At 53.4% G+C, this 27,624-nt stretch overlaps 2 protein-coding genes across 3 annotated transcripts; both read right to left on the bottom strand.

Annotated features, from left to right (window-relative positions):
• Nucleotides 1–143: 143 nt before the first annotated feature.
• LOC148838891 (organic solute transporter subunit alpha) lies at nucleotides 144–6,737 on the bottom strand. The gene is made up of 7 exons (XM_088908457.1): nucleotides 6,476–6,737; nucleotides 5,588–5,739; nucleotides 5,252–5,325; nucleotides 4,749–4,904; nucleotides 3,806–3,917; nucleotides 2,070–2,322; nucleotides 144–1,169 (listed from the first exon to the last, which is right to left on the bottom strand). Exons 1-7 carry the CDS (start codon nucleotides 6,540–6,542, stop codon nucleotides 754–756), a joined length of 1,230 nt encoding a protein of 409 aa, XP_088764583.1. The 5' UTR covers nucleotides 6,543–6,737; the 3' UTR covers nucleotides 144–753.
• Nucleotides 6,738–11,586: 4,849 nt separating this feature from the next.
• Nucleotides 11,587–24,975, bottom strand: LOC148838890 (protein-serine O-palmitoleoyltransferase porcupine-like). 2 transcript variants are annotated; one of them, XM_088940200.1, is made up of 14 exons: nucleotides 24,843–24,975; nucleotides 24,162–24,291; nucleotides 22,498–22,650; nucleotides 21,828–22,020; nucleotides 21,464–21,507; nucleotides 20,975–21,156; nucleotides 20,713–20,843; nucleotides 18,860–18,985; nucleotides 15,088–15,188; nucleotides 14,348–14,424; nucleotides 14,069–14,132; nucleotides 13,612–13,697; nucleotides 13,094–13,204; nucleotides 11,587–12,982 (listed from the first exon to the last, which is right to left on the bottom strand). In XM_088940200.1, exons 3-14 carry the CDS (start codon nucleotides 22,631–22,633, stop codon nucleotides 12,881–12,883), a joined length of 1,353 nt encoding a protein of 450 aa, XP_088796326.1. In that variant the 5' UTR covers nucleotides 22,634–22,650; nucleotides 24,162–24,291; nucleotides 24,843–24,975; the 3' UTR covers nucleotides 11,587–12,880. The 2 variants fall into 2 exon arrangements, with proteins under 2 accessions (XP_088796326.1, XP_088796328.1); XM_088940202.1 differs by lacking the exon at nucleotides 24,162–24,291 and having other exon boundaries at nucleotides 24,843–24,966.
• Between the last annotated feature and the right edge of the window lie 2,649 nt (nucleotides 24,976–27,624).

Genomic DNA, 27,624 nt, shown 5'->3' with positions numbered 1-27,624 from the left:
CCAGTGTCAGATGGCTGAGAAAAATGGTGGCCCATTCCCCATGGGCCCTGATGGCCTGAAAAGGGATTGACCTACTAGATCATAAACAATGCTATTTTTCAAATACTCACAAAATTCTAATAATATTATGTAATTATTTTAATTTAGCTTTTAATGCAATTAATACACCCGTGGCGACTCATGGTGGAAATCTAAACAAAACATGTGCATCGAAATATGAGCAGAACTTGAAAACGGCCTTGTTGCTCCACTGGAGATCAGCTTGTTCAGCTTGTTCAGCTTGCATGGGGCTGCCAGAGGAGTCAGGACAGCAGAGTTCTGGGGTAACTGTGCTTTCTCAGTGTCTTGGGGTGTCTGTGCTGTCCCTGAGCCCCCTGGAGTGCCTGCGCTGTCCCAGTGTCTTGGGGTGCCTGTGCTGTCCCAGTGTCTTGGGGTGACTGCACTGTCCCAGTGTCTTGAGGTGCCTGTGCTGTCCCAGAGATCTGGGGTAACTGTGCTGTCCCAGTGTCTTGGGGTGCCTGTGCTGTCCCAGAGGTCTGGGGTAACTGTGCTGTCCCAGTGTCTTGGGGTGCCTGTGCTGTCCCAGTGTCTTGGGGTGACTGCACTGTCCCAGTGTCTTGAGGTGCCTGTGCTGTCCCAGAGTTCTGGGGTAACTGTGCTGTCCTAGTGTCTTGGGGTGCCGGCACTGTCCCAGTGTCTTGGGGTACCTGCGCTGTCCCAGAGTCCTGGGGTGCCTGGCTGTGAGGAAGACTCCTACACCACTGTGGCCTCACTGGCACCGCTGTGATTAATCTGTGCTGTGACAGTCATGGCACACAGCTCTGCTGAAGGGCTCCCCGCCGGCTCTTTGGGGGTCCTCAGCTCTGGTGGGGGGGGGAAGGGGAAGCCGTCCAGGGGGCCGTGCTCGATGCGGCACAGGCTGTCCTCGCTGTCGCTGCTGTAGGCAGGATTACAGCCGCCCCCTGCCCCACCTGGCCAGGTCTCTTCCATGGTCATAGACACCCGAGGCCACGCCCCCTCCGTCTGCACCGCCTTCTCGCCCCGCCCCCCAGCTGGCCCCGCCTCCTCGGACACGCCCAGTTCGGGGCAGGGCTCCACCTTGCAGAAGGAGTGGCGCGCAAACAGTCCGATGCAGAACATCTCCACGATGACACTGTAGTGGTAGATCACTGCAAGGAACAGAGACACCAGATCAGCGTCCAGCTCTGTCACAGCGTCCAGCTCTGTCACAGTGTCCAGCTCTGTCACAGTCTCCAGCTCTGTCACCAGCGTCCAGCTCTGTCACAGTCTCCAGCTCTGTCACCAGCGTCCAGCTTTGTCAGAGTCTCCAGCTCTGTCACCAGCGTCCAGCTCTGTCACCACTCACACTCACAGTGTCACTGCTGTCACCAGATGGTCCATTCTGAGAACTTTATTACAGCCCTCAGGTGCAATGAGCAGCTCCAGAAAGTGTTTCTCTCCTGCTACCAGCTGTGATGTGTGCAGTGTGATGGAAAAACACAACGATTAAACACAGCATCTCCTTGTGCAGCACTGTTCTCTCAGAGCAGGCGTGGAGATACTCCACTCTCGGCAGTATTGCCTCAGTATGGACCCGCTCTGAGGTCAGTGACGGAGTCTGCACACCGGCAGCACTGTGCACTGTTCCTCACACTGAGCAGACCGACTCCTCGCTCTGATGTTTGTCTCCTTTTGGGAAAGATGGGAGACAATCTCATGTAGTGGGAAGACGGCACTGTGCTATAGGGGCTGCAGGATCTTCTTGTTCTAATTTCACTGCAGCTCCCTGTTCCTTAATCACCTAAATGAAGCAGTATTTTGGCTAAGATGACCAGACCTTAGCTGTTTCCGGGCCTGACGCAGATCTGGGTTAAAGACAGCCGCAGGCCCGGCAGCCCAGGACCAGGGCCAGTGACAGTGGTCCCACTGTGCCCCCAGCCCAAGGACAGCCAGAGCTGCAGTGCAGGAGTGGGCTGGAAGGCTCTGGGCCAGGGGTCTCACACCAGCTCAGGCCCTCAGCACCCCTGCCTCCCGCCCAGAGCCCCACCCAGCAGCCCCCCAGGACGTACGCTGGGAGCGCATGAGGTCGGAGAAGGGGGGCGTGCAGGGGATGACCCTCAGTGCCCCCATGGTCTCCAGGATGCTGCTCTGCAGACCGCAGAGCACCAGGACGACGATGATGCAGACGAACTTGGCGCGCAGCCCGTATCCATGCAGGGCCCTCTTGGTGGCCTTGTAGAAGAGCAGGTAGCCGTAGAAGGACAGGAAGGTGGACACTCCGATGATGGCGTTGATGTAGGAGTTGGGGTTGACATAGTCCACCTGAGCAGGGGTGAGAGAGAGAATGTCAGACTAGAGGAGGGCATCCTGTACGGATCTGCGGAGAGCAGCCAGGGAGCGAGCTCCAGGGAGCGAGCTCCAGCTCACGGCTGGCCAGCTCCCTCCTGACGCCACGGCCCTGCGCCCACAGGATCGCGCTCCGCTTTCTCTCCTTGCACTCGCGACCGCTGTGTCACGGTCACCATCCTCTCCTCCGGAGGGCGCTCCAACCTCCTCATTTTAGTCCTTTTAGTTAGAGTTTAGTTTTAGTTTCCCTCTTTAAGTTGACTCCTTCCTGCCTGCTCAGCTCTGGAACATGGTAGCCCAATGGCTGCCTACCGCCAGGCTGAGGGCACAGGCCTGTTCACGCTCCCTGACCCACTGAGCCCGGGGCTTGGAAGAGAGCCCCGTACTTCCTGGATTCTTGTCTCGTCATTGTGTTCCTGTTTGTCTGCGTCTCCTGATGGATCTCCCTGCAATGGACTTATGGACTGCTTCCTGACTCCCCTTTGAACCTCCTAGGAAATGTTTGCTTTCAGATATTCCCCGCACTCCTGCACGAACTCCCCTACTTCACTGTGAGCACCAGTGAACCCCGTGTGTCTTCCCTGAACCCTATGGTCCTCTTTCTGGATTTTTGGCCTCGCACTGGGTCTAAACATCACCCTCCCCAGGAGACCGACCCGGCTTCTGAGACACTCGGGACTGGGCTGTGCTCTTGACGGAGAATCCTGAGCTGGCTCTCTGGGTGAATCTTGAATCAGTTATTTTTCACTCGGCTGATTCCAGTCCACATGCAGCAATATTTTTTTGTATCACGGTGACCAAAATCTATTCTAAATCAGGGCTCACCATCCCTTGATTTAAATACCTAACTTTTAACTGCATATCCTAGTTTTCCTTCACCTTTCCGTTGTTTTTCCATAGTGCCAGGGGATCATGCGTCCCCGGGGGGTGAGAGACATGCCAGATTTTTTAGAAAGTAAATAATCAAAAACACATGTATTTGTAATTCTACTGTGAAATCAAAATAAATGTAAAATTTGTAGAACTATGATCTTTGGTTTACAGACCTGAACTACTGAATTCTGATCAGGGGTGTGAGAGCAGAGTGTGAGGGGCTCCTCTGCGGGCGGCAGGAAAGCTGCTGGTCTACAAGAGGCAACTCATGATGCAACAGCATGAACCCCTCAGTCCTCCTCACCTGTGCAGGTGCAGTTACCCCAGTGGAATTTAGCTCATTAATACATTGGGAAGAGCAGACGTCCTGCTACAGACCTGTGTGGCTCTCCACTGTTAACATCAACCCAGTCTGAGCACTGATTTCTTCACGAGGCAGTTCTCCAATCAAACACATGCATTTCCTCGAGCGTGTACCGCCTGCCCTTCACACCTTCACATGTGTGTTACTGGAACGGCCAGCGGACAGCCAACCAGCCCCCCGCACTGCGGCGCCCGAGACACAGAGGCAACTGTCTGGACTCACGTCTCCATAGTCGTACTTCTCGTCCGTCCAGAGCACCAGGGTGACGAAGAAGAGGATGGAGCGCACCACGGAGAGCTGCAGCACCGCAGCCGTCATCCAGCCCAGGCTGAACCTGCGGACCGGAGCCGGAGTGGGATCAGCTGCAGGAGAGGCCCTGTCTGGGCCAGGCCAACAACACCTCCCCTCCTGTAGCCGAACACCGCTCACCCTGCTGTGGGGGGGACAAGCGGCCGACACTCCCGGAGAGGTTGGGTTGGATAAAAGCAGGAGATTGAACAACTCAAAAGAGCTTTCAAAGTGTTAAACTACATTCACATTCTAAAGCCAGCTGCTATATCACCCTGCAGCTCACAGCTGGGATCCCACGGGAGCCCAGCAGGTGTGAGCCTGGTCAGTACCTGGATGGGAGATCTCTTGGGAAAAACTAAGGTTGCTGCTGAAGAGGTGTTAGTGGGGCCAGCAGGGGGCGCTCACCCTGCGGTCTATGTGGGTCCTAATGCCCCACTATAGTGATGGGGACACTATACTGTAAAAAGGCTCTGTCCTTTGGATGAGACATAAAATTGAGGTCCTGACTCTCTGTGGTCATTAAAAATCTGGGATGTTTCTCAAAAAGAGTAGGGGTGTTAATTAATTACTATGTTAAAAATTTACTTGAAAGCAACAACATCTGTGGCTCCACCAGTAAAGGCGACTGCTCAGAGATCAGAGTGTCTTTGCGTGAATCCTGCTGTTGGGCTGGAGCTTCTGCACTGGGGGTTCTGATGGTCAGACGACCCCCTGGGAACCAGCTGAGACCGTGAAGAATTCATCCACTGCTGTGTCAGAGCAATGAAGCCTAAACAACAATGAAACAGAACTCCAGCTTCCTTGAGCGAGGTCGTTCACTATCAGCACGTCTGCAGCACAGCTCGCAGGGACGACCTCCTGAGCCGCAGACTACCTGTTGATGGAGATCAGGGGCAGGCAGCAGCAGCAGCAGCAGGGGAAGGGGTCTGGAGACACCTGCTGGCCCTCCAGCACCTCAAGCATCCTGGCTTTGCCTCCAAAGAAGTCTGTGATCAGACCCATGAACTTCAGCAGCGTGATGGAGTGATACCTGCAGAGACAGAGGCCGGAGAGATCCGTGCCATCGACATATTTCAGCGCCAGCCATCGGCAGAAAATCTATCATCCACACGCCTCCCCAGCCTGGCCATCATCGCCAGCTTGAGTTTGTTTTAGAAAAATAAGAGAATTTGAAAGAGTGGAATGCATACTCTAAAACACAGGAAATGCTGAGCAGGCTCCGAGATGCCTCACTGAAGTGTGGAAAATCAAAGTATTTATTCCACTGAGCATCCTGAAGCATTCCTGGCCACAGACTTCGGGATAGCTTTCCGTAAAGTGTTTGAAACCAGCAGGTAGACAAGAGAGCCAGAGCAAAACAGGGGGACAGGTACTTACAGGGAGGCAATGAAATTGCAGAGTGATGAGGATCGAGGCACATAGAGAGCGATGATGGACGTCATTCCGAACACCTGAGAGAGACACAGAGAGGTGCTGGGGGTGGGGACACTGTTCAGTCTGTGCCAATAATGTCTTTTCTACTTTTTTTAATCCTATTCACTGGCGTTGTGTAAAATCTGATTCTGCTGGCTGCCTCTGTCTGGATTTCTTGCAGGCCAGCTCTCTGCTTCTCCCGATGCTCACAGCATTATGCCTGCAGATGAGCAGCATGCAGAGGAAACAGTTGTGGGTGGTCAGTGCACAGAGGGAGGAAGTGTCAGCTGAGGGAATTACCGGGTACATGCCCAAGATCCAGAGGTAGAGGCGTCTGCGCCTGGAAGACACCACATGTCTCAGAAAGAAGCCCATCTCTTCCAGGAACAGGGCCCACAGGATGAGAGCCAGGGCAGCAGGAATGAGGAACAGCCACAGCTCATTCTTGATCACTGCAGACAAGCACCGAGAGTCAGAGAGGACAGCAGTGCCCTCAAGCACACCAGGAGTCTCGCGGATGGCTCAGCCGCTCAAACACTGACTGCAGGACATGGAAAATGTTAGGATTTAGGAGAGAAAAGGATATGGAAGAACTGTACCTTGCAGAAGTATTCATCTGTATCACCTGCATCCACTTGAACTGCAAATGATTTATACACCTTCTAGTGAAAAGCTTTAATAACTTGAATGCTCAACCTGCTCACTCTTATGGGTGAAAACAGTTGAATGCAATCAAAGCCGGCACGGTTCTGCTCTAATGTGTGCACATCACTGCAGAGGGGTGAACACTGTGAGTGTGGAAATGGTCCAGAGATCCACTCCTGTTTAACTTCATCAGGCAGGAGCCACTGGAGAGAGATCTCGTCTCTCAGTACATGGTCTGTGTCTTCAGGTGATTAAAAATATTATTTTCTAATTGCAGAGTGACGAGGATTGAGGCACATAGAGCAATGATAGACGTAATTCTGAACAACCTGAGAGAGACACTTTTTTCAAAACAATCATGTGCATGCTGTATAGTTTCAGAGTCCTCTAATTCTCTCTAAATTTAAGCTTTACTGAATTGTTTGGCTATAGACCCATCATGAGGCTTGTCAACTTCATGGGATTAACTACATGGTGTTTGTAACCATACAGATATTCTCCTGCCTGGAGATTTTAACAGCTCCTTCTCGGCCACATGCTCACCTCTGAAGAACTCCGACGACAGTGCGATCTCGGGCTTTATCCCACTGCAGTTGTCTCCCCTCCTCATCCTGCTCTGTCACAGTGTCTCCGTAGAGGAAGAGCCAGTCTCACCTGTCAGTGATGTAGAGGAAGAGCCAATCTCACCTGTCAGTGATGAAGAGGAAGAGCCAGTCTCACCTGTCAGTGATGTAGAGGAAGAGCCAGTCTCACCTGTCAGTGATGAAGAGGAAGAGCCAGTCTCACCTGTCAGTGATGAAGAGGAAGAGCCAATCTCACCTGTCAGTGATGTAGAGGAAGAGCCAGTCTCACCTGTCAGTGATGAAGAGGAAGAGCCAATCTCACCTGTCAGTGATGTAGAGGAAGAGCCAGTCTCACCTGTCAGTGATGAAGAGGAAGAGCCAGTCTCCCTCCGTTTAGCTCTAATGCACCTAACACATCCTTCACAGTCTTGTCACTTCCACAATTTATTAGATTAATGTCTTTTTCATGCTAATTCAGGGTTTCAAGCGTGGTATAGTACTTCACTACACTTCTGTGAAGGCCCAAGAAGGGGTTTATTAAAAAGCCTGTGTAATGTGTGCATTGTGTACCTGATCCGACTTGTGAACCTCAGCACCTTGTACGCCTAAGTACATTTAAAACTGAGAACAGGAGGTACTTCTGGCTTCTTTCAAGAACCGAATGGATGAGATTTTCAGTTCAATTAACTACTACCGACCAGAAGGGCTCAATGTCCTCGCGTTTGTTGTAACGTCTCTACTGTTCTGACTAACTACAGCACACACACCACACCCAGACAGAGCAGCTGCGCGTGTCCTGATCGTTACAGTGCATTCGGCAGCGTCCACAGCACGCAGACCAGCCAGCCAAGACTTCCCAACAGGAGAGGAAAAGGATGTCTGGAGGTCACACAGCAGCGTCGGTGAGGACAGGAGAATTGCACTGGAGCACAGAGCACCACCTTCCCTTGACACACTCTGAATCACCAGCCTGTTCATTAATACGCAGCTGACTTTCCATCCAGCACAATACCTCTCCCTTCTTCCTCTGACTCTTCACCGCTGCCGATCGCAGGAAAGTCCCAGAGGGACGCTGGGCTCCAGCGGAGCCGCACATCAGGCGCTTTATGAAAGCAGAGGGGCACTGCTGACCATCTCACCCTGTTCCTACCTGCACTGCCCCGAGCTCAGCTGAGGTCTCTTCGGTCTGCTGGCTTTCACCCTGCAGTCTGAGAGAGACAGAGCGCGGTCCGGTCAGCTCCTTCCTCCCACAGGGCCCTGTTGTCTGAATGACACCTCGCTCACACGCAGATTAATAATTGACTTGATCCGGGTAGGGAGCTAAGTCCATCCTCACACACCCTGTTTTGAAGGGGAATGGAAACCAGAGCCTGAGATGTGACGACAATCATTCCCCACTATCGCCTTTTTATAGACACGTGTAGTAAAATGAATAATCAAATAAAATGAAAAAAGACTGAGATAAAATTGAAGACTGGACAAATGCCGGGCGGTTGCTGTTTAATGCAGACAAGGGAAGGGTCTTGTGTGCAAATGGCAAAAACAGAACGAGGAAGGAAGGCTGCCTATGAAAACCACTTTGGTGTTTATATTGGCACATCATTCACATCTTCTAGACACTGGAAGATCTTGTTGAAAGCAGAGCATTGAAATGGGATGTGTGGCATTAAGGGGGCGTGTTCATTGTGGAGGCGAAGCCCTTGTCTAAGGGTGACGTGTTGCCTTGACAGCCACAGCTGTGGGAGCTGTTTAAGAGCGCACTGAACACTCCTGAGCAGGACTCTAGTCCTGAACCCCCACAAGGGGAGAAGATTACAGCGACAGGCGTGCAGGGGAATGTGGAGAAGGAGTATAAGGCTGTCTTTTTCTCCTCTCCTGTCCCGCCATGTCTCCTGACCGGGGCAGCTGAGTTTTTAGGCCTCACTCTCTTCATGCTCTTCCCAGTGGGTGCTGGGAGATCTCTGGCCTGGGAGCTGGGAACCGAGCAGCGTGAGCCCGAGATGCCCTGATGTCTCCCGGCTTTCCTGGGCAAAGGGCCCGGAGCGAAGCATGATGGGAACAGGGTTCTGCAGGTTGAGCTCTGTGCTCTGAAGCTCAAGCAGCTCCAACAGATTCTTTGCCTTCACTGAGTTTATTAGGTGAAACAAACAATATCTCAAGTGACGTCTGACAGCGGTCTTCCCAGATGTTTAAAATATTGCAATTCGTGTGGTGCCCAGCAGAGAAGCACAGAAAGTTCATAGCAGACCCACCGACACCAATTCTGCTTTCTAAACAAATTGAATTTAACAAAAACTAACAAATAGTATTGCCTTAAAAACAGAATCGCTTTCCTGCTGATTTTGCTATGAAATGATGTTCCGCCTGTCTGTTGCGTTCGGAGGAAAGATGCTCAAACACGGAGCAGAGAATCGGTTTGCAGCTCAGTGCTGCCGCTTCTGCTGGATCGATCCGATCAGGAAGATGCTGGAAACATCGTGCTAGGTCATGAGTGCTGGAGATGTACAGCGCACCACTCCTGCTGTGCGCTCCATGTCTTTTTAAAGAGTTTATTAAAAGCACCGCTGAAAGAGGCGATGGTTTCAGGGAGGCGCCGTGTCCTGTTGTTCCTGAGCACAATGGCGGGATTAGCAGCTGTTCAGCGAGCGCCAGCCGGATTCTCCTGAGCTCAGCAAACCGCCGTGGCTCCGCTGACAGCGCTCTTTGCTTTTTCCAGCGGCTCTTTCCCGAAGGGGCCCGGTGACGCTCGCATTCAGTAGTCCGGCCCATAAATTCGGGCTCTGGCCGGTGGTCCGCACTGTATTCCCCAGGAAAAAAAGGACGCAAGGACTTTGGAGAACAGCCAAAATGCCTGGAGCGAAAGGTAAAGTACAGCAAGTGCTTCTTCGAGCTTCTTCTTGTGTCTCTCTTCTGCAGTCGCCTTCTGATAACCGACAGTGATGAATCCCATCTTCCTCAGATCTTCCTTATCCTCTAAAATAACCCTGACCTGAAACAACCTGTTTCACCCAGAGCTCAGACACCCAGGCTGTAGGCGTTTCCTAACGTCACGGAGTGGAAAATGCATTTCAGATCTGATCAACAAGCCTAGAAGATGTGGGACAGAATTGGAGTTCAAAGTATCAGGTTGACTGGACCACAGATGTAGCTTCTGCTTTGCCCTGAATTTCAACAGTCTCGTGTCTTTTGCCTGTAGGCTCAGGGTAACCCAGCCAGTCCAGTCCTGGTGCTGGAAGGGCACAGTATCTGCTGGTTATCATCTCAACTCATCTTCAACAGTGTAAATCAGCTCATTGCTGGCTTAACTGGACTGATTTATCAGCTTCAGGGTCTAAATGGGCTCTTGGGGTCCTGCTACTTGAAAGAGACCTGGAGAAGCTGCAGTCACAGCCCCGAAAGTCACTCTTTCAGTGAAAGTAAGTCTTTCATTGAACTAATAATGAGCAAACAGGCCAGACAGGCTGAATGACCTCCTCTCGTTGGGAACTGCTTCCGTTATGAACGGTGACTAGAAAACACAGGCAGATCTTAAAAAGTCTGGCTACACTATGTCCATCTTTGTAAACAGCCAACTAAATACTCCTGTGTGGGAAAGAGTGAGAGTGCGCTCGACTCCCGCTGGTCAGGGGAGGACTGGACAGTCCACCTCGAGATCATCAGCTGCCTTTACGATATGGAAGCCATAACGCAAGAGGCAGTACTCTCCCCAGAGCGCGCGTGTAGTTTATTATCCCTGAAAGCAGCGCAAACACCTCCCATCTTCTGTTTCTCTTTCAGGTAACAAGTCGGACAAGAAGTCCACCACTAAGGTAGGCTCCCCATTTTCCCCATTCTTACCGCTCAGAAGGGTGGTCCCGCGTGGGACCTGGGTGGAGACCGAGAGCCAGTGCTGTAGGGGAGCAGGAGGCAGCGTCCTGCCCTCTGTACACCGTCATACACAAACCAGCACCCATTCACCCGGCAAAACCCCTTCTCTCCCTCTCCTGCAGCAACCTCAGAGCCCCAAGGACCAGCCGAAGAAAGGTGATCAGAAAGGAGATGATAGCAAAAAGCAAGGAGGTAAGAGCCGAGAGCGAGGCGGGGCGAGCGCGCGGTTCCCCCACAGGGGGGCGACGTCACTCCATCGGCTGCTCGTGAAACAGACAGCCCCCCCATCACAGCCTCAAGGGCCCCCAGTGGCTTCTGCTCCTCACTGAGGTCTGAAGAGGCTGCTCTTTTGGTCCCAAGCCGGGCTCCTGCGCTGCGACAGGCTGCTGGCGTGACGCTACCCGGTCCCTGGGACTTTCCTGGCCTGGCTGGTCCGCGTCCTGCAGCTGTGGAGTGGCCTCTCGTCTCCTACAGTCCAGCGGGGAATGACCAGAGCCCTGCTGCGGTATCGTGACTCAGTCCAGCAGGTCACGGAAGTGACGAAAGTTTAATTTCAGCCCGCAGGGGTGTCCCGCTGAAACCGCCAGATCAGCTGTCACGTCATCCTTACCGCCGCACAGCACCACACTGGCACTGCTGCCTCCCTGTCCACTACAGACGTCTCTCTGCCTTTCCCTTGCAGGACAGCCGAAGGCAGAGAAGCAGTAACTTTCAGGCGTTTGTCAAGATGGCTCTGGAGACGCTCCTGGGGTCCTGTCGTCGCAGACGTGGAGGTGCCCGGGGGAGGCAGGGCGGCCAATAGCCCACCCCTCCCAAACCCCTGACTGATCGACGTGCTCCACCCCGTCCCCGACGGCTGCCACGGGCCCACGTTTCTGTCAATCAATGAGCACCACTTCAGCCCCTGCCTGCTGCCTAGGTGCTGTCATCAGTTACCCTGCATGAAATGCAGCGCACCAGTAGACTCCAGCTGCCTTCCTGCTGCCTGACCCCGCCCTACCGGTGGGTACCTGACCCCGCCCTGTATCTCATTTGACTGTCCCCGCCCCCACTGTGAATAAACACTCATACAGCACCCTGTCTTCTTGGCTCTTGGTTTTCATACTTGCAGAAGATCAGTTCAGACAAAATCCAGCTGAAAGGATAAAACCCTCCTCACTGCAGGCTGGCCATGAAACACATTGTTAGACAAAACACCAGAAAAACATGTTAAACCAACCGACATACTGTAGAAGGTTTAATAGAAAATTAATAAAAGCAAACATGTATATGACATTTCAAGGGGTAAATGTTTGGCAGAAGCAATGTACAGGAGATGTTTGTTAAAACAAGCAGGAATTATGGCACAATGAAGCCAAGTATACTAGGGTTGTGCTGTACACTCATGGCCAAAAAAGACTGGAGAAGCACTCCATTCCTGTGAACTGTTGTATCCGTTTGAGGAACAAGCTGCCTTCCACAGTCAAGATGCACGTGATCTCCTCGCGACAGCACGAGGCTCCAGGAGCAGAGGTCCAGCTGCAGACTGGAGACTCCGGAGGTGTCTGAAACCACCCAGCTTGAGAGTCGAGCAGAGCAGGGCCAGCACGTTCCAGCCCAGACACAGGCCTTTCCCAGATCCGGGTCAGGCATGATGGAGTGACAGGACGCAGGCCCTGTCTCTCATCACCCTCCCGAAGTCTCCGGCTTGCAGCTCCCTTGTCAAAGAAAGGATCAGGCGAGTCCCGCCCAAACAGTGCAGCTGTTCTTTAAAAATGCTGTGGCTTTTGGGAAATGCTAACAGATGTCAGGCCATGGGACTGAAGCAGAAAGCAAACAATGACTGAACAGAGGCCCAGGCATCAACACACAGACAGGCTGGTCTCCCGCAGGCCTCAGAGCTTGTTCAGCACACGGCCATCGCTCTGGTGCCAGACCCCAGTCCCGAGGGCCAGGGGCGTCTTCCGGCCAGCGGCCCAGCTCTCGCCCTGCTCTGGAATGGGCACACTGACCCCCCACACTTCAGGGTTTCTGAAAAACAGCCATGTTCTTGCAGGCTCAATGTGCTCTACTTAAACACTGTGTTCTCAAAGAACAGGCCAGGACAGGGCTCTGGAACTGTGTGCACTTCCCGACGTCCAGGGTTTCCTGAAATCCAAAGGAGGTGCTCCAAGGGAAGGAACGGAAGTGCCTGAAGCCGGAATCCCAAACTCTCCAAAGATGAATGTAGAGATACCTCCAAATATTGTCCCAGTGTGATTAATACGCTTGACTTCTCGAACACGTTGAACGCTATAATGACTAATCCCATTATTCTGGACAGAGGACAGACAGGGGGCGCTGTCGCTGCACCCTGAGCAGCAGACACAGAGGAGCACAGTAAAACAACAGGGAGTGCTTTCTCAGACCCAGACCACCACGAGGAAAGGAGCCAGCCGGGCGTCCTTAAACTGGGCAGAACGAGGACAACGGCCCGGCCTTCATGAATGATGGCTTTCTTATTGCTGTCTTATTGTCTCTGCCCTTCCACTCCTCCTGCTCAGCGAATCAGACGGTAGAACACCCAGCAGGCGAAGGTCACCCAGTGGCTCGCCCAGCTCAGCTCTGACCACTTCTGAATGGTGTGATTGGCCACATATCCCTGTGGGGGACAGAGACCGAGAGAAGGATCAGGCCCCGGCGCTGAACCCCGCCCCCTCACCTCGTGAAGCACAGACGACACACAGAGGCCAGAGCGAGGAAGACCTCTCACCTCTTCCGAGTCGATGTTGTCCACATCGGAGTCGAAGAGGGAGCCCAGGTAGGCCAGGTGGAAGATGGACATGGCGCTGAAGCCCATATTGATGGCGTACACCCACAGGCTCTGCGGGGGACAGAAGAGCATGCTGATGACCTCTATGGGCTCCTCACTTGTTCCCAGTTTACCTGCCCTGAAGGCTGCAGTGGCTGCTTATGTCCGTGTGCATTCCCTTCTAGAGAAGCAGGAGGAGCTGAGGCCTGAAATCAGTTCATTGTCGGTCAACTGCTCTGCTACTCTGTTTCATACAAACTACCTGCATGAGCTGAGCTACCAGGCCAGCAGCAACTCGGGGAAACAATTCAGCAACTACTGCTCAAACCAGCATAACAAATATGGACCTCAAATCTCCAGCCCATGTAAGGATAGAGAGTATTTGGCACACTTGGAAAGCTCATTGAACCCTGCGGCTCCGAGGCTCATCGCTTGGCCTGCCGAGTCTTTCTGGTAGCAGACGGGTCACACTGGATTACCTGCTTGTGCTGGTGGCCACAGTCTGGTGGACAGCGTCTGGACAAGATGCACGCGTGGAAGATCGCAGCCAACCTCTTGCGCAGAACTGAACAAGGACAGGAAACAGCACTGGAGACCCCGAGTTTCACAGCAGGACAGCGCCACCCTCTCCTCCCCCCGTTTAAACACTGAAGGACCTGAAGAGCACAATCCTGCTCAAGATGCCCATCAGGGTCCCAGGGGTCATCCAGCTGTTCTGTCAAGGAGCCCAGGACACAGACGGCTGGGTTCTTTCAGGCTCCCTGAGTGGAGAAGAGTCTCCAGCTCCGGACTGGAGCCTGTGACCCCGGGATCAGCCCCGCGAGGGGATGATGTCAGCATCTCCTACAGGTTATCAACCCCTGAATCGGGACGCCAGTCCCACAGAGCGCCGGGACCCCCGAGTCGGAGAAGGGCGGCCGGGCTGGAGACCCTTACCGTGTTCCACGTAGGTGATGAAGCCCAGAGACAGCAGCACAGCGCCCAGGTGGAAGCTCAGGCCCTGGCAGAGAGATTTTCAACACGGTTTTTTCCCCTTGTTCAAAAGGGGACAAAAACAACAAACCCCACACAGACCCCACAAGAGGAAACTCACAACCCAGACAGGCGCACACATAGGGGCCTGCGATCCAATCTACACGGTACAGAGTACCCCTGGCACCAAGGTCAAAGCGACACGCAGCCCCAAGACATGACACGTGATGACATCATACTCACGTGCAGCAGGGCACTGGCAGTGTAGGTGACCAGGATGGCAGGAAAGGTGCCCAGCCTCAGCGCACTTTTGAAAACATCTGTGCAAAGGTCAACAGAGGAACACCTGAGCAACATCCTGCTCCTGCAACCCCAACACACACACACCCCCATCTTCACCAGCACCAACGAGCACTCACACACACACACCCCAACCCTCCCAGCACAGACCAGCGCACACACACACACCCCACCCTCCCAGCACAGACCAGCGCACACACACACACCCCACCCTCCCAGCACAGACCAGCGCGCACACACACACACCCCACCCTCCCAGCACAGACCAGCGCGCACACACACACCCCCCACCCTCCCAGCACAGACCAGCGCGCACACACACACCCCAACCCTCCCAGCACAGACCAGCGCACACACACACACACCCCACCCTCCCAGCACAGACTAGCACCCGCTCTGCTTCTTCTGGGATAAAGGTCCTATAAACACAAGTATTTTTATGCTTCACTGACAGAACTCCAGAGGCACGTTGACCGGGGAGGTTCAGCGCTATAAGACGTGCAGGGGCTCAAACCCCACCCTGAGCAGCTGAGGCAATCAGTGGAGATCAAGGCTCACAAGACACTTCTGCCAGCCGAGCCATGAGCTCATTTGAGATTATCACCTAAAACCTGGGGTCCAAGCAAGGACAAGCACATACCGATTCTGAACAGGGAGCTCTCGCACCCAGAGCAAGCACTTACATGTGTTGAGCCAGCGAGACATGGGCAGGTTCCAAGAGGTCACGACCTCCACCATGGACCTGGGCAGCTCCACATTCAAAGGCCTGGTTACGGTCAGGTCCCTGGAACGGGAACAGGAGCACACGACTCAGTCGGCACAGCAGCCCAACTTCAACTCATCAGTGGCTCAGAACCTATCTGGAACTTGCCTTGGCGTTCTGCACTGTTCATTTAAAAAAACAGTATGACAAGTGTTTGAGCTATCTGGTAATAATCGTCTCAGACAGAGCAGGACCTGGCAGCATTCATGGATCGTGAATTCGGTTCATCCTCTCAGGAAACACACTGACAGATGCATTCGCGGCGAACCGACCACTGGAGGAAATAGACTCTCACAGACACACAGCCCACACGCTCGCTGTGAACTGACCACTGGAGGACATACACTCTCACAGACACACAGCCCACACGCTCGCTGTGAACTGACCACTGGAGGACATACACTCTCACAGACACACAGCCCACACGCCCGCTGTGAACTGACCACTGGAGGAAATAGACTCTCACAGACACACAGCCCACACGCTCGCTGTGAACTGACCACTGGAGGACATACACTCTCACAGACACACAGCCCACACGCTCGCTGTGAACTGACCACTGGAGGACATACACTCTCACAGACACACAGCCCACACGCTCGCTGTGAACTGACCACTGGAGGACTTACACTCTCACAGACACACAGCCCACACGCCCGCTGTGAACTGACCACTGGAGGACTTACACTCTCACAGACACACAGCCCACACGCTCGCTGTGAACTGACCACTGGAGGACATACACTCTCACAGACACACAGCCCACACGCCCGCTGTGAACTGACCACTGGAGGACATACACTCTCACAGACACACAGCCCACACGCTCGCTGTGAACTGACCACTGGAGGACATACACTCTCACAGACACACAGCCCACACGCTCGCTGTGAACTGACCACTGGAGGACTTACACTCTCACAGACACACAGCCCACACGCTCGCTGTGAACTGACCACTGGAGGACTTACACTCTCACAGACACACAGCCCACACGCTCGCTGTGAACTGACCACTGGAGGACATACACTCTCACAGACACACAGCCCACACGCTCGCTGTGAACTGACCACTGGAGGACTTACACTCTCACAGACACACAGCCCACACGCTCGCTGTGAACTGACCACTGGAGGACTTACACTCTCACAGACACACAGCCCACACGCTCGCTGTGAACTGACCACTGGAGGACTTACACTCTCACAGACACACAGCCCACACGCCCGCTGTGAACTGACCACTGGAGGACTTACACTCTCACAGACACACAGCCCACACGCCCGCTGTGAACTGACCACTGGAGGACATACACTCTCACAGACACACAGCCCACACGCCCGCTGTGAACTGACCACTGGAGGACATACACTCTCACAGACACACAGCCCACACGCTCGCTGTGAACTGACCACTGGAGGACATACACTCTCACAGACACACAGCCCACACGCTCGCTGTGAACTGACCACTGGAGGACATACACTCTCACAGACACACAGCCCACACGCTCGCTGTGAACTGACCACTGGAGGACATACACTCTCACAGACACACAGCCCACACGCCCGCTGTGAACTGACCACTGGAGGACTTACACTCTCACAGACACACAGCCCACACGCTCGCTGTGAACTGACCACTGGAGGACATACACTCTCACAGACACACAGCCCACACGCTCGCTGTGAACTGACCACTGGAGGACATACACTCTCACAGACACACAGCCCACACGCTCGCTGTGAACTGACCACTGGAGGACATACACTCTCACAGACACACAGCCCACACGCTCGCTGTGAACTGACCACTGGAGGACATACACTCTCACAGACACACAGCCCACACGCTCGCTGTGAACTGACCACTGGAGGACATACACTCTCACAGACACACAGCCCACACGCTCGCTGTGAACTGACCACTGGAGGACTTACACTCTCACAGACACACAGCCCACACGCTCGCTGTGAACTGACCACTGGAGGACATACACTCTCACAGACACACAGCCCACACGCTCGCTGTGAACTGACCACTGGAGGACATACACTCTCACAGACACACAGCCCACACGCCCGCTGTGAACTGACCACTGGAGGACATACACTCTCACAGACACACAGCCCACACGCTCGCTGTGAAGTGACCACTGGAGGACATACACTCTCACAGACACACAGCCCACACGCCCGCTGTGAACTGACCACTGGAGGACATACACTCTCACAGACACACAGCCCACACGCCCGCTGTGAACTGACCACTGGAGGACATACACTCTCACAGACACACAGCCCACACGCCCGCTGTGAACTGACCACTGGAGGACATACACTCTCACAGACACACAGCCCACACGCCCGCTGTGAACTGACCACTGGAGGACATACACTCTCACAGACACACAGCCCACACGCTCGCTGTGAACTGACCACTGGAGGACTTACACTCTCACAGACACACAGCCCACACGCTCGCTGTGAACTGACCACTGGAGGACATACACTCTCACAGACACACAGCCCACACGCTCGCTGTGAACTGACCACTGGAGGACATACACTCTCACAGACACACAGCCCACACGCTCGCTGTGAACTGACCACTGGAGGACATACACTCTCACAGACACACAGCCCACACGCTCGCTGTGAACTGACCACTGGAGGACATACACTCTCACAGACACACAGCCCACACGCCCGCTGTGAACTGACCACTGGAGGACTTACACTCTCACAGACACACAGCCCACACGCTCGCTGTGAACTGACCACTGGAGGACTTACACTCTCACAGACACACAGCCCACACGCTCGCTGTGAACTGACCACTGGAGGACATACACTCTCACAGACACACAGCCCACACGCTCGCTGTGAACTGACCACTGGAGGACATACACTCTCACAGACACACAGCCCACACGCTCGCTGTGAACTGACCACTGGAGGACATACACTCTCACAGACACACAGCCCACACGCTCGCTGTGAACTGACCACTGGAGGACTTACACTCTCACAGACACACAGCCCACACGCTCGCTGTGAACTGACCACTGGAGGACATACACTCTCACAGACACACAGCCCACACGCTCGCTGTGAACTGACCACTGGAGGACATACACTCTCACAGACACACAGCCCACACGCTCGCTGTGAACTGACCACTGGAGGACTTACACTCTCACAGACACACAGCCCACACGCTCGCTGTGAACTGACCACTGGAGGACATACACTCTCACAGACACACAGCCCACACGCCCGCTGTGAACTGACCACTGGAGGACATACACTCTCACAGACACACAGCCCACACGCCCGCTGTGAACTGACCACTGGAGGACATACACTCTCACAGACACACAGCCCACACGCTCGCTGTGAACTGACCACTGGAGGACATACACTCTCACAGACACACAGCCCACACGCCCGCTGTGAACTGACCACTGGAGGACTTACACTCTCACAGACACACAGCCCACACGCCCGCTGTGAACTGACCACTGGAGGACATACACTCTCACAGACACACAGCCCACACGCCCGCTGTGAACTGACCACTGGAGGACATACACTCTCACAGACACACAGCCCACACGCCCGCTGTGAACTGACCACTGGAGGACATACACTCTCACAGACACACAGCCCACACGCCCGCTGTGAACTGACCACTGGATGTTGTCCTTGTTGTCGGTGAAGCCGGCTCCAGCCAGGCTGGTGGTGGTCTCGCTCAGGTAGCCCACAAAGTAGTTGCTGAAGTGGAAGGACAGGGCGTTCTCATAGGCGCGGAGCCACCTGTGACGGGCAGAGCACAGTGACCTCAGAGATGCTGTACAGCTCAGCCCCACTGGCTCCCGACCACTACTCTAGAACCTGCAGGCTCTCCCCCACTTCCAGGTCCTTCACGCCTCGTTCTCGGACTGAATGAATCCCAGAAATCAGGTCAGCTCAGTTCCTGACCAGCTTCCAGCACCTGCGCAGACCACACCTGTGACCCCTCAGCTCTTAGGTCCACTTTACTGTACTGGCGTCTGTAATTGATCTGACCTGCAAATCACCTGGACTCACTGTGAACTGGTTTCTTTCAAGCAACAGGTAGACAAGATCACTGGATCAATAAGCTACTAACTGCCAAACAGGACAGATGGCCAAATGTCCCTTTTGTAAAAGCTCTTCTGTTCTAAGAGTGTGTAAGTGTTAAGAGTTCAGCCTGTTGTTCCAGCTCATTCTGGTCTCAGCACATGTTATCAATTACTGCTGGACCCCTGTGTTGTCAAGGGGAAGGCCCTCACGCACGTGAGCCCATCACCTTCCCCTGAGGGACACGACCGGCTGCCAGCTTACCTCGCAAGGGCTCCTCTGAGGCGCAGGAGAGGAGAGAAAAGAAGGAAAAGACAAGAAACAGGGAAAGAGTCAGCAGATGCCCAGCGGCATCTTAGAAGATCTGGCTGTTCAGGAGATGCTGGTGGCACTACAGTGACAGACCTTCAGGGGCTACAGTTATTCTCTTAAAGACCCGGCACGCTGACCCCTGAGCTGGACATCAGGCGCCATATTAAAGCAGACAGGAGTCTCCTGTGAAGTGGGAGAGTCTCAAAGTCAAAGCTGTGAGAGCAGGAGTTTTCTCCGACTCCACAGGACCTCCGACTGACCCCCGAAGACACATTCCAGATCGCAGACGTGTGGAATACAGATTTCGGAAGTAAATGAAGGGGACTTAGCAAAATTAAAATCTCTACAGCAAGTAAGTTTTCCTAAATTTCAATTACCGACACACCTTGACTTCATCTACTAAAGCGACATTCTGACCGCGGGTTTACCTGGCTTTTCGTTTCTTTCTGCCGCAGGGAAGCAAGGAGAGAAGAAACAGAAAGAGATGCAGAGATTAGTCAAGAAAACCACAGACTGGGCGCTGGAGACCAGGCCTCTCCAGCATGAGGAAAACGCTGCTTTTATTTTAACCACACTGGAGGTGCACATCAAGAACGGGGGCAGTTTGGAAAGATCTGAGCTGTAATTTGAAGGAAACTCCAGAGCGCACAGCTGCAGCTAATTATAATCCACGCTGACAGCTGATAATGATGTGGAAGTGCAATTAAAAACAAGAGCAGGGGGCACTACGTTACCCAAAGGGTTGTGGGAGTGTGGAGCTAGAAGCCCAGACATGCTGTCAAAGCCAATACCCTGGTTTCTTTCAAGAATCCTGGGATCACTCACTACCTAACAGGCCAGTTGGACCGAATGGCTCCTCTCATGAATATATCACTCCTTTGTTCTTCTAGAAGAGAGAATGCATGCGCTTTCAGTTCTTTACCAGCATGAATAACAGTCTAGGTGCAGAAGACAAAGCTCAGATCTCTAAACCATGATGGTGCTGCTTGAACACACAGCTGCTGCAGCTCCACTGGGCTCGTGCCTCTTGTTCATGAGGAGAACCTGCTTGGTTCGGCCCGGCCGTGCAGCCTGGGCTCGGAGCGGGCCGGTAGTTCTGGCCACCAGGGAGAGGCAGGGGATGGACTCACTTGCGCAGCATGCGGTCTCCGTAGATGGGGATGAAGTAGGGGAAGAGATAGGGAGCGATGCAGTTGGAGATGATCAGGCAGACCTGACACTTGATCCAGCTGAGACAGACTTTCGTGAGCCAGGCCAAGCTCTGTGGGAGAGAGAAACACAGGGACTCAAACACGGGCATTACAACACAGTCCTGGAGCGACAGAAACTAGCAGAGGTCAAAAGCAGAAATCATCCCACTAAACTCCAGCAGTGTCGTCCAATACGACTCACCAGCCGCTGGCTCTCGATGGCCTCCTTGTAGCTGTTGAAGCTGATCCAGGGCCCAAAGATGACTGTTCCCACGAAGTAGATGTAGCCCATGAACTCCACGGGCGAGGGCACAGCGGGCACCGTGCCACGGTCCAGGTCGAAGGCCAGGGAGATGGCTTTCATGGCCACGACCATCTGGGAGCCTGCAGAGCCAAACACGGGGCCGTGACCTCCACTGAACCCACAGCTGCACACAGACCCCCCTGCCCTGGCAGTGCTGGAGGGGTCACCACACGGGGTCGCTGGGGATCAGAGCCACACAGATGCACTTCATTTACATCGACACTGGCTCCCAGCTCCCGCACAGCCAGGGGTAACGCCCAGATCTCTCCCGGTCACCCGGAGCACTTCCGTCTCTCTGGAGCGCCCCGGGACACAGGCGGAGCAAGAACTCCACCTGGGAGGACGTGAGGGCTGCAGACTGAGATCAACAAAACAGACAAGATTCACCTCTCATCTTATGCCAGGTAGCTGTGTCCATCATGTGCAATTCTCTGGAAGAAAATCAGAAAGAACTGTAATTAGTGATCACAATTAAAACCTTCTGACTGAGTGTGTGAACAGGCTCTGCACACGCGTTAGACCTTTCGTCTCCTCATAACCGAATCTCTTCAGAGCGACTGGCTAGGATTTATATCAGCTTGACACCCAAAGAAGGCTCAACAGCTGGAACACTGTGTTTCCTTTCTTCTCTTTGGAATAAACCTTGACTTGTTCCTTTATATTTGCTTTGCTGACTAATTTAAAAAAAATTCTGAGAGGAGGGGGTGGGGGGGACCCCCACACTCAGTAAACCCCTGGCCCAGGGCCGTACCCCATCAGCAGGTAGATGAGGATGGTGACGGAGAGGAAGGAGCCGCGGTTGCCGGAGTGTCGGCACAGGAACAGGATGAGGTAGCAGAGGAGGCTGAGCAGGACCACCCAGACCATGTGGAGCTCGAAGAACAGGTACAGGGAGTAGAAGCCCCCCGCCACTGTGCTCAGGTGCTTCAGGTAGGATGGAGGGCCTGGGGAGACAGAACCAGGCAGACGGGCAGGAGCCTCAGAGCGGATCTGCTGGCCCCGCCTGCAGACCTCTCAGGCTGGACACGAGCCTCCGGATCAGAGCATCCCGGAGGGACGCTGCTCCTAGAAAAGTCACTGTTTCCTCCGAGTACAGCGGTCCAGTGTGTGTCTGCACACCGAGAGGCAGGAGGCTACTCCCTAGGGACTGACCGCTCCCGACACACAGCTGACCATCACTCCCACTCACCCAGTCTCTCCCAGTGACTGACCGCTCCTGACACACAGCTGACTATCACTCCTCACCCAGTCTCTCCCAGTGACTGACCGCTCCTGACACACAGCTGACCATCACTCCCACTCACCCAGTCTCTCCAGTGACTGACCGCTCCTGACACACAGCTGACCATCACTCCCACTCACCCAGTCTCTCCCAGTGACTGACCGCTCCTGACACACAGCTGACCATCACTCCCACTCACCCAGTCTCCAGAAGAGGCGGCAGGCTAGGCAGATGACCAGCAGCTGCCACACCTGCTCCAGCCCCTGCTGGGCAGTGGGCAGCAGGCATCCCTCTGCCAGCTCCTGGAAGAACTCCTGTCTGCTGAACGCAGGCATGGTGACGGCCCGTCTCCCTGGCAACACAGCAACACACAGCACAGTGTCACAGACCCTCCTCTGCTCGCCTGCATGCTCCCAGTCACTGTGGCTTCAACACCACTGCACATTCTTACTGGTGGAAACCCATTTCCCAGTATTTCCCACTGGTGCCTCACTGTTCATTCTCAAGAAACCTGCTGGGTTGAATTTGTTTTGAACATTTGTCCGAGTATCTTTAGTCTTCTCTGTTCAAGACTAAAGAGACTCAGTTCCTTCAGCCTGTCAGTGTGGGACACTCTCTTCAGACTAAAGAGACTCAGTTCTTCCAGCCTCTCAGAGTGGGACACTCTCTTCAGACTAAAGAGACTCAGTTCCTTCAGCCTGTCAGTGTGGGACACTGCCTTAATCCCAGGACTGCATATGGTTGATCTTCTCCGAACAAAATTTAATTTGCTACTTCTACAGTGTTTTCTAATCATAGTATTTTGGTGTGACCAGCAACGTAAACAATACCAGAATTTAAATTATATTAACATAAATCGGGCAAAGCCATGGTCCTACTGATCCCTGTGGATTTCAGTTCCCAGATCAGAGGCGTTTCAGTTCCGCCTGCCTGTATTTTGGAAACTGCAGAGAGAGCACAGACCCTTGTAAACCGGCCCATCCTGGCAGTGCAGAACTGCGGCTGGTCTATTTTATTTCCTCTCCATGTGGAATCTGAGAATCTGAGTCCCAACACTAGAAAAGCTCCAGGAATTTGACTCCCTCAGGCAGAAGCAGGGCTCCCTCTCGCAAACAGAGCATCTTTCAGCCAGTCTGTGCCTCTGAGCAGGATCAGGGCATCTGGGGGGCAGGCTGTGTCACACGGCTCCACACCAGTGCACAGGCCTCCACCAGGTCATCCTGGGAAGGGGAATTCCGGTTTTCATGTTTAAGAAGGCTGTTATTATTCACCCACACTGTCTGTAACTGCAGCCAGCAGGGGGGTCGGAGCCTATCCCAGCTAGGACCAGGGGCGAGGCAGGGCAAACCCTGGGTGGGACACCAGTCCATCACAGGACACACACCCACACACCAGGGCCAGGTAACCTACCAGCAGGTCTCTGGACTCTGAACATGGGGAGAATATACAAGCTTCCTGTAGACAGCACCGCGGGTCCGGAACTGGACCCAGGTCCCCAGCACCACAAGGCAGCAATGGTCACCAGTGTGCAACCGTAAACCCGATTAATAAAGAACCAATTATCAGAAGAGTCCAAGGAAACTGTCCCCGTACTGCACCAGAGGCTCATTCAATGCCGACCCGGAAATGTACACCTCTGCCAGCCTTCATGGCGGCGGTACAGCGCCACACTGCGGAGGACTCGGAGCAGACAGGCGGCCAGGCGGCCGCAGCCCCGCGTCCGCACGACGCACAGATGTATTCAAGGGGGGGACTTAACGGGATGTAATCTACCTATTGGTCAGTCAATACGAGAAAATGAAATATCAGTAGTATTGCTGTGGCTCTGAACGTCTTAGTGAGTGAAGCAGGAAAGTAACCTACTGGCAGAAAGAGAGGCGTGTCTTCTGAAGCTCTGCAATGGCAGCCCGGCGCTTGAAGATCCTCCTGACTGCAGCGCTGGAGAGCTGTCGAGCCAGGAAACACGCAACGATGAGATCTATCGCAGCGCGGCCTGCAGGTAGACGGGCTCGCTGCCTTTAATCCGGCAAACCAGCATTTCGTTCCGAACCAAGTGTCGGGAATGCAGTTATCCAGGCAGCCGGTCTGTTACAGACCTGTGCACTAACCCGGCGGCAGCGCATCACTTGTCTTGGGGCTGCAAACCCAGAGAAGTGGTCAGACACGCGTTACTGCCTGTCAAGCACGTTCACGTTAATCCGACACGGATTACATTGGGAAGATGTAAAATCGGTCGTGTTATCGCAACGGTAAAAACCCATTCGAGCTACCTCTGCAAATGAGGAACGCAAACCGCATGAATGTAAATAATGGTCCTGTGTGCTGCGCTCCTCACTAGGACAGACGGATTTTCCGAATATGGCAGAAAGTGTTAACAAACCGCTCCACTGCACAGTCAGTGCGGCAGCAGACAGACCGCAGTCCGGGTGCCCACTGCTGTAATCCAGTTTTCCAAATCAAACACCCGCATTCCTCAAATCCCTGCCGTATCCGCACAATGGACACCAGGTCCCGCAGTGCTGCGGGCGGCGCCTCAGATCTTACCCAGGCGTGCGGTCAGTGCGGGTGCGGCCGGCGGACCTCCGGGTCTCTGTCTTCTCTGGACGAGCCTAATTCCCGATTCCCATTGTTGTGAGCCGCGGCTCGGCGGCTCCAGCCATTCCTGCACAGCGGGATCAATGGGCGACGTGGCCTCCAATCAGCGGCGCCGGTGCCGAGGGTCAGCCAATAGCGGAGAGAGCCGTGGGGCGGCAGCCAATCGGAACCCAGGAACCAGAGCGCTGGCCAATCGAAAATCAGGAAAGGAGCTGAAGGGTGCAACCTACCTGACCAGGGCAGCCAATCAGCGCCGCGAAGCGAAAAGCACAAGGAATGCGAAAACTAGCTCCGTCTGCCACGGGCTGGCGACCTCCTTCGCTAGTTTAATCTGCCATGTTTTTCATATCTAAAGTACAGTATATCAGTGTTGGTTAGCCGTGACATCTACAGTACCTCTTGATCCGCAATCTGCATCTACAGAACAGGAGGATCTTCTTTACACAAAGGGCTGTGGGGGTCTGGAACAAGCTGAAGCACTTTCTTCAAGAAACAGCTGGATGAGATCCTGGGTTCAATTAACTCTGCATGAATGAGTTTGTATTTTAATTTGCATTAATTATGAACTGCAGTGTAACAGGACATATGACCATCTTTCATTTGTAGGTTTTTGATGTCCAGCCCTGGTCCTGGAGGACCGGTGTCTCTGCAGGTACTTCACTCCTCCTCAGCCTTTATCAGCCAGAAGTCTTGAATAATAATAATTAATAACAATTGCTTACACATATATAGCACTCAAAGTGCTTTACAGGTAATGGGGATCCCCTCCACCACCACCAATGTGCAGCCCCACCTGGATGATGCGACAGCAGCCATAGTGCGCCAGAACACTCACCACACACCAGCTCTCAGTGGGGAGGAGAGCAGGGTGATGAAGCCAGTTCATAGTTGGGGATTGTTAGGAGGCCATGATTGGTAAAGGCTAATGGGAAATTTGGCCAGGACACCAGGGTTACACCCCTACTCTTTGTGAGAAACACCCTGGGATTTTTAACGACCACAGAGAGTCAGAACCTCGTTTCTTACGTCTCATCCTCAAGGACGGCGCCTGTCTACAGTATAGTGTCCCTGTCACTATACTGGGGTATTAGGACACACATGGACTGCAGGGTGAGTGCCCCCTGCTGACCCTACTAACACCTCTTCCAGCAGCAACCTTAGTTTTTCCCAGGAGGTCTCCTGTCCAGGTACTGACCAGGCTCACACCTGCTGGGCTCCAGTGGGCTGCCAGCTGTGAGCTGCAGAGTGATATGGCTGCTGGCAGTTGAAGTGTTCGACACACAGCGGGCGGCCCAGAGAAGCAGCAGTATTGGGAACAAGGTGTAGTATACACTGTGTGGTAAGAGAAGGAGAGATGGCCTGCACAGTGAAGTAGAACATAAAACATACTTATATATATTCTTGATGGAAAATATATATATAATTTATCTGTATTCAACACAACAATTTAATTCAAGCACATTGTGTAATGTGTCGGCTGTCTTAACATATCTTAAGCAGCTCCAACAATTACAGCTACACATCAAAGGACAGGACTTGAGACAGGACCAACCGGTCATCTCATGCTACATATCAAAGGACAGCTACACATCAAAGGACAGGACTTGAGACAGGACCAACCGGTCAACTAATGCTACATATCAAAGGGCAAGACGAATACACATGAATCTGTGAAACAAAACAACTTCCTGAGATCCTACTGTATATAAGAGCTGGGAAACCCTTGTGGTTTGTCTGTCCTGCGGGGCAGACCCAGCGGGCGTTGATGTCGTTATTGAGCTCAATAAAACAACTGAATCCACAAAGACTGTGTCCTGCTCCTTGGATGAAGGATTTCCCACAACAACAGCATTCCCCAGTTATCTGTGGACAATTAACTCCTCTAGGTGCTCTGGTTTCCTCCCACGGTCCACAAACATGCTTGTGGGATAACTGGTTTCTGTGAAATTGTCGCCGGTGTGTGTCTGTGTTTGTGTCTGGACGGGCGTCCTGTCCAGGGTGTATCCTGCCTTGTGCCTGTTGCTTCCTGGGATAGGCTCCAGCTCCCCGTGACCCTGTTCTGGATAAAGATGGATGTTTAGAAAATGGGTGGATGGAAGAAGGGAGTCTGTGGTCATTCAGAGTCAGGCTTCTGTTTCTGCTTTGCACTTGTCCTCAGCACCTTGAAGAAAAGGTATAAGAATAGTGCCAGTTTGAGGCACTGTAGTTACGTGTGTCACTAGCAGTTTTACAGGTCTGGGATCCTTCGTCCCGCACAGGCTGTTAGAATCACCAGAACCACCAGCGCAGGAGACAGGCAGGTTCTGGGCTCAGGTGTATCCAGAAGAGAGGAGTCTTAGTTTCTTCTGAAGATGGCGAACACGTCCACATCCAGTAGATGGATGCAGTTCCTTCAGCAAATCACCCCTAATGGCTACATAGACATACAGTTTTCACTGTAGTCGGCAAACTGCACTACCTGGTCATAATGTCTTGCATACACCCTGGACACATTGCATTTCTATTTATATAAGAGTGTTTGGGGTTTGACAGGAAGTAATGCTATTCTTTTACCATGCTGTAATCGAGAGCATTATCAGATATGGTATTTCAGTGTGGTTTGGTCATCTATCAGTTCATTTAAAATCGCAAATTACCGCCTCATCCAGACAGATTTGAAGGTCATGGGAGTGAAGCACATCCCTCCCTGCAGACAACCTGTGACAAATCCCTCATCAAACAGACAGGAAAA

Source organism: Atractosteus spatula, chromosome 2 (assembly GCF_055471065.1).
Source record: "Atractosteus spatula isolate fAtrSpa1 chromosome 2, fAtrSpa1.hap1, whole genome shotgun sequence".
In the NCBI taxonomy this organism is placed as follows: Eukaryota; Metazoa; Chordata; class Actinopteri; order Semionotiformes; family Lepisosteidae; genus Atractosteus; species Atractosteus spatula.
This window is presented reverse-complemented; position numbering and strand designations above follow the sequence as displayed.